Genomic DNA, 11,171 nt, shown 5'->3' on the forward strand with positions numbered 1-11,171 from the left:
CCTAATACTAGACTAACTAACCCTCTGGTCACTAGTCTCTAACCCCCTAATACTAGACTAACTAACCCTCTGGTCACTAGTCTCTAACCCCCTAATACTAGACTAACTAACCCTCTGGTCACTAGTCTCTAACCCCCTAATACTAGACTAACTAACCCTCTGGTCACTAGTCTCTAACCCCCTAATACTAGACTAACTAACCCTTGGTCACTAGTCTCTAACCCCCTAATACTAGACTAACTAACCCTCTGGTCACTAGTCTCTAACCCCCTAATACTAGACTAACTAACCCTCTGGTCACTAGTCTCTAACCCCCTAATACTAGACTAACTAACCCTCTGGTCACTAGTCTCTAACCCCCTAATACTAGACTAACTAACCCTCTGGTCACTAGTCTCTAACCCCCTAATACTAGACTAACTAACCCTCTGGTCACTAGTCTCTAACCCCCTAATACTAGACTAACTAACCCTCTGGTCACTAGTCTCTAACACCCTAATACTAGACTAACTAACCCTCTGGTCACTAGTCTCTAACACCCTAATACTAGACTAACTAACCCTCTGGTCACTAGTCTCTAACCCCCTAATACTAGACTAACTAACCCTCTGGTCACTAGTCTCTAACCCCCTAATACTAGACTAACTAACCCTCTGGTCACTAGTCTCTAACCCCCTAATACTAGACTAACTAACCCATGTGTCTCCATGGTTACCTGGCACCTTGAAGCTGATGACGTCGCTGAGGAGTCCTGCATCCTGAGCCTGTTTGGCTAAAGTGTGAGATCGCAGAGCGAATTCATCCTGCTCCTGCCGAGTCACTCCGAACGCCGCCGCCAGACGGTCCGCACTATGACCCATCGTCTCTGCCGTGGAAAACTCTGCTACCGCAGGCAGCTACACACACATTATATAAACACACACGTTATATAAACACACACACACACATTATATAAACACACACACACACATTATATAAACACACATTATATAAACACACACACACACACATTATATAAACACACACACATATTATATAAACACACACATACATTATACACACACACATTTATATAAACACACACATACATTATACACACACACACATTTATATAAACACACATATACATTATACACAAAACACATTATATAAACACACAAATTATACACTGCTCAAAAATAAAGGGAACACTTAAACAACACAATGTAACTCCAAGTCAATCACACTTCTGTGAAATCAAACTGTCCACTTAGGAAGCAACACTGATTGACAATACATATCACACGCTGTTGTGCAAATGGAATAGACAACAGGTGGAAATTATAGGCAATTAGCAAGACACCCCCCAATAAAGGACTGGTTCTGCAGGTGGTGACCACAGACCACTTCTCAGTTCCTATGCTTCCTGGCTGATGTTTTGGTCACTTTTGAATGCTGGCGGTGCTTTCACTCTAGTGGTAGCATGAGACGGAGTCTACAACCCACACAAGTGGCTCAGGTAGTGCAGCTCATCCAGGATGGCACATCAATGCGAGCTGTGGCAAGAAGGTTTGCTGTGTCTGTCAGCGTAGTGTCCAGAGCATGGAGGCGCTACCAGGAGACAGGCCAGTACATCAGGAGACGTGGAGGAGGCCGTAGGAGGGCAACAACCCAGCAGCAGGACTGCTACCTCCGCCTTTGTGCAAGAAGGAGCAGGAGGAGCACTGCCAGAGCCCTGCAAAATGACCTCCAGCAGGCCACAAATGTGCATGTGTCTGCTCAAACGGTCAGAAACAGACTCCATGAGGGTGGTATGAGGGCCCAACGTCCACAGGTGGGGGTTGTGCTTACAGCCCAACACCGTGCAGGACGTTTGGCATTTGCCAGAGAACACCAAGATTGGCAAATTCGCCACTGGCACCCTGTGCTCTTCACAGATGAAAGCAGGTTCACACTGAGCACATGTGACAGACGTGACAGAGTCTGGAGACGCCGTGGAGAACGTTCTGCTGCCTGCAACATCCTCCAGCATGACCAGTTTGGCGGTGGGTCAGTCATGGTGTGGGGTGGCATTTCTTTGGGGGGCCGCACAGCCCTCCATGTGCTCGCCAGAGGTAGCCTGACTGCCATTAGGTACCGAGATGAGATCCTCAGACCCCTTGTGAGACCATATGCTGGTGCGGTTGGCCCTGGGTTCCTCCTAATGCAAGACAATGCTAGACCTCATGTGGCTGGAGTGTGTCAGCAGTTCCTGCAAGAGGAAGGCATTGATGCTATGGACTGGCCCGCCCGTTCCCCAGACCTGAATCCAATTGAGCACATCTGGGACATCATGTCTCGCTCCATCCACCAACGCCACGTTGCACCACAGACTGTCCAGGAGTTGGCGGATGCTTTAGTCCAGGTCTGGGAGGAGATCCATCAGGAGACCATCCGCCACCTCATCAGGAGCATGCCCAGGCGTTGTAGGGAGGTCATACAGGCACGTGGATGCCACACACACTACTGAGCCTCATTTTGACTTGTTTTAAGGACATTACATCAAAGTTGGATCAGCCTGTAGTGTGGTTTTCCACTTTAATTTTGAGGGTGACTCCAAATCCAGACCTCCATGGGTTGATACATTTGATTTCCATTGATAATTTTTGTGTGATTTTGTTGTCAGCACATTCAACTATGTAAAGAAAAAAGTATTTAATAAGATTATTTCATTCATTCAGATCTAGGATGTGTTATTTTAGTGTTCCCTTAATTTTTTTGAGCAGTATATATATACACACACACAGTTGAAGTCGGAAGTTTACATACACTTAGGTTGGAGTCATTAAAACTCGTTTTTCAACCACCACACAAATGTCTTGTTAACAAACTATAGTTTTGGCAAGTCGGTTAGGACATCTACTTTGTGCATGACACAAGTAATTTTTCCAACAATTGTTTACAGACAGATTATTTCACTTATAATTCACTGTATCACAATTCCAGTGGGTCAGAAGTTTACATACACTAAGTTGACTGTGCCTTTAAACAGCTTGGAAAATTCCAGAAAATTATGTCATGGCTTTAGAAGCTTCTGATAGGCTAATTGACATCATTTGAGTCAATTGGAGATGTACCTGTGGATGTATTTTAAGGCCTACCTTCAAACTCAGTGCCTCTTTGCTTGACCTCATGGGAAAATCAAAAGAAATCAGCCAAGACCTTAGAAAAAAAATTGTAGACCTCCACAAGTCTGGTTCATCCTTGGGAGCAATTTCCAAACGCCTGAAGGTACCACGTTCATCTATTCAAACAATAGTATGCAAGTATAAACACCATGGGACCACGCAGCCGTCATACCGCTCAGGAAGGAGACGCGTTCTGTCTCCTAGAGATTAACGTACTTTGGTGCGAAAAGTGCAAATCAATCCCAGAACAACAGCAAAGGACCTTGTGAAGATGCTGGAGGAAACAGGTACAAAAGTATCTATATCCACAGTAAACAAGTCCTATAGCGACATAACCTGAAAGGCCGCTCAGCAAGGAAGAAGCCACCGCTCCAAAAACACCATAAAAAAGCCAGACAACGGTTTGCAACTGCACATGGGGACAAAGATCGTACTTTTTGGAGAAATGTCCTCTGGTCTGATGAAACAAAAATAGAACGGTTTCGCCATAATGACCATCGTTATGTTTGGAGGAAAAAGGGGGTGCTTGCAAGCCGAAGAACACCATCCAACCGTGAAGCACGGGGGTGGCAGCATCATGCTGTGGGGGTGCTTTGCTGCAGGAGGGACTGGTGCACTTCACAAAATAGATGGCATCATGAGGAAGGAAAATTATGTGGATATATTGAAGCAACATCTCAAGACATCAGTCAGGAAGATAACGCTTGGTCGCAAATGGGTCTTCCAAATGGACAATGACCCCAAGCATACTTCCAAAGTTGTGGCAAAATGGCTTAAGGACAACAAAGTCAAGATATTGGAGTGGCCATCACAAGGCCCTGACCTCAATCCTATAGAAAATGTGTGGGCAGAACTGAAAAAGCGTGTGCGAGCAAGGAGGCCTACAAACCTGACTCAGTTACACCAGCTCTGTCAGGAGGAATGGGCCAAAATTCACCCAACTTATTGTGGGAAGCTTGTGAAAGGCTACCCGAAACATTTGACCCAAGTTAAACAATTTAAAGGCAATGCTACCAAATACTAATTGAGTGTATGTAAACTTCTGACCCACTGGGAATGTGATGAAATAAATAAAAGCTGAAATAAATAATTCTCTCTACTATTATTCTGACATTTCACATTCTTAAAATAAAGTGGTGATCCTAACTGACTTAAGACAGGGAATTTTTACTAGGATTAAATGTCAGGAATTGTGAAAAACTGAGTTTAAATTTATTTGGTTAAGGTGTATGTAAACTTCTGACTTCTACTGATACACACAAACAGACACGATATAAACAGTCACATCAAGTTCTAGACAGACGTGATCTACAGTGTTGTGAAAAAGTGTTTGCCCCCTTCCTGATTTCTTATTTGTTTGCATGTTTGTCACACTTAAATGTTTCAGATCATCAAACAAATGTAAATATTAGTCAAAGATAACACAAGTAAACACAAAATGCAGTTTTGAAATGAAGGTTGTTCTTATTAAGGGAACTAAATCCAAACCCACATGGCCCTGTGGGGAAAAAGGGTTTGCCCCCCCCCCTCCCCTTCCCTCCCTTTTAACAGAACTCAACTGTGGTTTATCACACCTGAGTTCAATTCCTCTAGCCACACCCAGGCCTGATTACTTTATTATTAACAAAAGATCCTCCAAAAGCCAGACATCATGCCGAGATCCAAAGAAATTCAGGAACAAATGAGAAGGAAAGTAATTGAGATCCATCAGTCTGGAAAAGGTTATGAAGCCATTTCTAAAGCTTTGGGACTCCAGCGAACCACAGTGAAAGCCATTATCCACAAATGGCGAAAACATGGAACAGTGGTGAACCTTCCCAGGAGTGGCCGGCCGACCAAAATTACCCCAAGAGCGCAGCGACGACTCATCCAAGAGGTCACAAAAGACCCCACAACAACATCCAAAGAGCTGCAGGTCTCACTTGCCTCATTTAATGTCAGTGTTCATGACTCCATCATAAGAAAGAGACTGGGCAAAAATGGCCTGCATGGCAGAGTTCCCAGACGAAAACCACTGCTGAGCAAAAAGAACATTAAGGCTCGTCTCATTTTTGCCAGAAAACATCTTGATGATCCCCAAGACCTTTGGGGAAATACTCTGTGGACTGACAAGACAAAAGTTTGAACTTTTTGGAAGGTGTGTGTCCCATTACATCTGGCGTAAAAGTAACACCGCATTTCAGAAAAAGAACATCATACCAACAGTAAAATATGGTGGTGGTAGTGTGATGGTCTGGGCCTGTTTTGCTGCTTCAGGACCTGGAAGACTTGCTGTGATAAATGGAACCATGAATTCTGCTGTCTACCAAAAAATCCTGAAGGAGAATGTCCGGCCATCTGTTCGTGACCTCAAGCTGAAGCGAACTTGGGTTCTGCAGCAGGACAGAAAAACTAAATGAAGACTTTGGAGTGGCCTAGTCAAAGTCCTGACCTGAATCCTATTGAGATGCTGTGGCATGACCTTAAAAAGGCAGTTCATGCTCGAAAACCCTCCAATGTGGCTGAATTACAACAATTCTGCAAAGATGAGTGGGCCAAAATTCCTCCACAGCGCTGTAAAAGACTCATTGCAAGTTATCGCAAACGCTTGATTGCAGTTGTTGCTGCTAAGGGTGGCCCAACCAGTTATTAGGTTGTAGGGGGCAATCACTTTTTCCCACAGGGCCATGTGGGTTTGGATTTTGTTTTCCCTTAATAATAACAACCTTCATTTCAAAACTGCATTTTCTGTTTACTTGTGTTATCTTTGACTAATATTTACATTTGTTTGATGATCTGAAACATTTAAGTGTGACAAACATGCAAACAAATAAGAAATCAGGAAGGGGGCAAACCCTTTCACACCACTGTAGATGAAATACCTCAGGTGTGAGATGAGCCATCCTGATAGAGCTTATAAGGCTAAGGCGTTGTCCGAGGGTCTTCGCTCTGTTCAGAGCCAACATGGTCTTCCTCATCTTCCTGCTGTGGCGAATAGGGACGTCCGACATAAACTCCACCCCTCCAGCTACTATGGCATCACACTGGCCTGCTGCGATCAGCCCCACTCCTACAACACACAATACACTGTTACTATGGTATCACACTGACCCGCTGTGATCAGCCCCACTCCTACAACACACAGAGAATACACTGTTACTATGGTATCACACTGGTCCCCTGTAATCACCCCCACAACACACTGTTACTATGGTATCACACTGACCCGCTGTGATCAGCCCCACCCCTACAACACACAGAGATTACACTGTTACTATGGTATCACACTGGTCCCCTGTAATCACCCCCACAACACACTGTTACTATGGTAACACACTGTTACTATGGTATCACACTGGTCCCCTGTAATCACCCCCACAACACACTGTTACTATGGTATCACACTGGTCCCCTGTAATCACCCCCACAACACACTGTTACTATGGTAACACACTGTTACTATGGTATCACACTGGCCTGGTGTGATCAGCCCCACCCCTATAACACACAATTTACAGCTTGGTACCTGCTGTCATCATTACAGACCGGTACCTGCTGTCATCATTACAGACCGGTACCTGCTGTCATCATTACAGACCGGTACCTGCTGTCATCATTACAGACCGGTACCTGCTGTCATCATTACAGACCGGTACCTGCTGTCATCATTACAGACCGGTACCTGCTGTCATCATTACAGACCGGTACCTGCTGTCATCATTACAGACCGGTACCTGCTGTCATCATTACAGACCGGTACCTGCTGTCATCATTACAGACCGGTACCTGCTGTCATCATTACAGACCGGTACCTGCTGTCATCATTACAGACCGGTACCTGCTGTCATCATTACAGACCGGTACCTGCTGTCATCATTACAGACCGGTACCTGCTGTCATCATTACAGACCGGTACCTGCTGTCATCATTACAGACCGGTACCTGCTGTCATCATTACAGACCGGTACCTGCTGTCATCATTACAGACCGGTACCTGCTGTCATCATTACAGACCGGTACCTGCTGTCATCATTACAGACCGGTACCTGCTGTCATCATTACAGACCCGGTACCTGCTGTCATCATTACAGACCGGTACCTGCTGTCATCATTACAGACCGGTACCTGTTGTCATCATTACAGACCGGTACCTGCGGTCATCATTACAGACCGGTACCTGCTGTCATCATTACAGACCGGTACCTGCTGTCATCATTACAGACCGGTACCTGCTGTCATCATTACAGACCCGGTACCTGCTGTCATCATTACAGACCGGTACCTGCTGTCATCATTACAGACCCGGTACCTGCGGTCGTCATTACAGACCCGGTACCTGCGGTCATCATTACAGACCGGTACCTGCTGTCATCATTACAGACCGGTACCTGCTGTCATCATTACAGACCGGTACCTGCTGTCATCATTACAGACCGGTACCTGCTGTCATCATTACAGACCGGTACCTGCTGTCATCATTACAGACCGGTACCTGTTATCATCATTACAGACCGGTACCTGTTGTCATAGCGACGTTGGAGGAAATGCAGGCCATGGTGACGGTGTGAGACGGGATCTTGTCAGAGAAGCCTGCTCCCAACGACGCCTGGAAAACAAACATTATTTAGCAGACGCTCTTATCCACAGTTAGTGAGTGCATACATACTCATATTATATACTGTACACACACACACACTGTATACACACACACACACACACACTGTATACACATATACTGTATACATACATTATATACACATTATATACTGTATACACCCACACAGAACAATGGCGCCGGAGAAGATGGCTGCCGTTTTACAGCCCTCTAACCAATTGTACTATTATGTGTGTTTTTTCGCGTTATTTGTAATTTATTCTGTACATAATGTTTCTGCCATCGTCTCTTATAACCAAAAAGAGCTTCTGGATATCAGGACAGCGACTACTCACCTCGTATTGGACAAAGATTTTTTCTTCAGCGAGGCGGCCGCAAAGGATATCCTACAGACACCCGACAAGGCCCAAATCCCCGTCATTCGCATGAGAAAGAGACGGAGATGTCGTGGACGTAGGTCGGGGTGCCTTGTAAGGATCCGACGGCGAGCGAGTAAACTGCCTCTTCCATCAATCCTATTAGCCAACGTTCAATCATTTGAGAATAAATTGGATGACCTAAGATTACGGTTATCCTACCAACGGGACATTAAAAACTGTAATATCTTATGTTTCACCGAGTCGTGGCTGAACGACGACAATGATAACATTCAGCTAGCGGGCTATACGCTACATCGGCAGGATAGAACGGCTGACTCCGGTAAGACAAGGGGTGGCGGTCTGTGTATATTTGTAAACAACAGCTGGTGCACAAAATCAAATACTAAGGAAGTCTCAAGGTTTTGCTCGCCTGAGGTAGAGTATCTTATGATAAGCTGTAGACCACACTATTTACCAAGAGAGTTTATCTATATTTTTCATAGCTGTCTATTTACCACCACAAACCGATGCTGGCACTAAGACGGCACTCAATGAGCTGTATAAGGCCATAAGTCAACAGGAAAACGCTCATCCAGAGGCAGTGCTCCTAGTGGCCGGGGACTTTAATGCAGGGAAACTTAAATCCGTTTTACCTAATTTCTACCAGCATGTTAAATGTGCAACCAGAGGAAAAAAAACTCTAGACCACCTTTACTCCACACACAGAGACGCATACAAAGCTCTCCCTCGCCCTCCATTTGGCAAATCTGACCATAATTATATCCTCCTGATTCCTGCTTATAAGCAAAAACTGAAGCAGGAAGCACCAGTGATTCGGTTAATAAAAAAGTGGTCAGATGACGCAGATGCTAAGCTACAGGACTGTTTTGCTAGCACAGACTGGAATATGTTCTGGGATTCTTCCGATGGCATTGAGGTGTACACCACATCAGTCACTGGCTTCATCAATAAGTGCATCGATGATGTCGTCCCCACAGTGACCGTACGTACATACCCCAACCAGAAGCCATGGATTACAGGAAACATCCGCACTGAGCTAAAGGGTAGAGCTGCCGCTTTCAAGGAGTGGGACTCTAACCCGGACGCTTATAAGAAATCCCGCTATGCCCTCCGACGAACCATCAAACAGGCAAAGAGTCAATACAGGTCTAAGATTGAATCATACTACACCGGCTCTGACGCTCGTCGGATGTGGCAGGGCTTGAAAACTATTAGACTACAAAGGGAAGCACAGCCGCGAGCTGCCCAGTGACACAAGACTTCCAAACGAGCTAAACCACTTCTATGCTCGCTTCGAGGCAAGCAACACTGAAGCATGCATGAGAGCACCAGCTGTTCCGGATGACTATGTGATCATGCTCTCTGTAGCCGATGTGAGTAAGACTTTTAAGCAGGTCAACATTCACAAGGCCGCAGGGCCAGACGGATTACCAGGACGTGTACTCCGAGCATGTGCTGACCAACTGGCAAGTGTTTTCACTGACATTTTCAACATGTCCCTGACTGAGTCTGTAATACCAACATGTTTCAAGCAGACCACCATAGACCCCGTGCCCAAGGACACTAAGATAACCTGCCTAAATGACTACTGACCCGTAGCACTGACGTCTGTAGCCATGAAGTGCTTTGAAAGGCTGGTCATGGCTCACATCAACACCATTATCCCAGAAACCCTAGAACCACTCCAATTTGCATACCAGCCCAACAGATCCACAGATGATGCAATCTCTATTGCACTCCACACTGCCCTTTCCCACCTGGACAAGAGGAACACCTACATGAGAATGCTATTCATTGACTACAGCTCAGCATTCAACACCATAGTGCCCTCAAAGCTCATCACTAAGCTAAGGATCCTGGGACTAAACACCTCCCTCTGCAACTGGATCCTGGACTTCCTGACGGGCCACCCCCAGGTGGTAAGGGTAGGTAACAACACATCTGCTACACTGATCCTCAACACGGAGGCCCCTCAGGGGTGCGTGCTCAGTCCCCTCCTGTACTCCCTGTTCACCCATGACTGCATGGCCAGGCACGACTCCAACACCGTCATTAAGTTTGCCGACGACACAACAGTGGTAGGCCTGATCACCGACAAGACAGCCTATAGGGAGGAGGTCAGAGACCTGGCCGTGTGGTGCCAGGATAACAACGTCTCCCTCAACGTGACCAAGACAAAGGAGATGATTGTGGACTACAGGGGAAAAAAAGAGGACTGAGCACGCCCCCATTCTCATCGACGGGGCTGTAGTGGAACAGGTTGAGAGCTTCAAGTTCCTTGGTGTCCACATCACCAACAAACTATCATGGTCCAAACAAACCAAGACAGTCGTGAAGAGGGCACGACAAAACCTTTTCCCCCTCAGGAGACTGAAAAGATTTGGCATGGGTCCTCAGATCCTCAAGAAATTCTACAGCTGCACCATCCAGTACATCACTGGGGCCGAGCTTCCTGCCATCCAGGACCTCTATACCAGGCGGTGTCAGAGGAAGGCCCTCAAAATTGTCAAAGACTCCAGCCACCCTAGTCATAGACTGTTCTCTCTGCTACCGCACGGCAAGCGGTACCGGAGTGCCAAGTCTAGGTCCAAAAGGCTTCTCAACAGCTTCTACCCCCAAGCCATAAGACTCCTGAACAGCTAATCATGGCTACCCGGACTATTTGCACTGCCCCCCCACCCCATCTTTTTACGCTGCTGCTACTCTGTTAATTATTTATGCATAGTCACTTTAACTCTACCCACATGTACATCTTACCTCAACTACCTCAACTAGCCGGTGCCCCCGCACATTGACTCTGCACCGGTACCCCCCTGTATATATAGCCTCCCTACTGTTATTTCCCATTGACTCTGTACCGGTACCCCCTGTATATATAGCCTCCCTACTGTTATTTCCCATTGACTCTGTACCGGTACCCCCCTGTATATATAGCCTCCCTACTGTTATTTCCCATTGACTCTGTACCGGTACCCCCCTGTATATATAGCCTCCCTACTGTTATTTCCCATTGACTCTGTACCGGTACCCCCCTGTATATATAGCCTCCCT

General features: G+C 46.1%; 1 protein-coding gene across 1 annotated transcript in view; it reads right to left on the minus strand.

Annotated features, from left to right (window-relative positions):
- hadhb (hydroxyacyl-CoA dehydrogenase trifunctional multienzyme complex subunit beta) overlaps positions 1-11,171 on the minus strand; it is a 39,558-nt gene that overhangs the window by 17,702 nt on the left and 10,685 nt on the right. The window contains exons 7-9 of the mRNA XM_041852287.1: positions 7,644-7,731; positions 6,008-6,195; positions 716-896 (exon numbers count right to left, since the gene is read on the minus strand). Coding sequence (XP_041708221.1) covers positions 716-896; positions 6,008-6,195; positions 7,644-7,731 — 457 coding nt within the window. The remainder of the gene's footprint in view (positions 1-715; positions 897-6,007; positions 6,196-7,643; positions 7,732-11,171) is intronic.

This window comes from Coregonus clupeaformis, chromosome 28, assembly GCF_020615455.1.
Source record: "Coregonus clupeaformis isolate EN_2021a chromosome 28, ASM2061545v1, whole genome shotgun sequence".
In the NCBI taxonomy this organism is placed as follows: domain Eukaryota; kingdom Metazoa; phylum Chordata; class Actinopteri; order Salmoniformes; family Salmonidae; genus Coregonus; species Coregonus clupeaformis.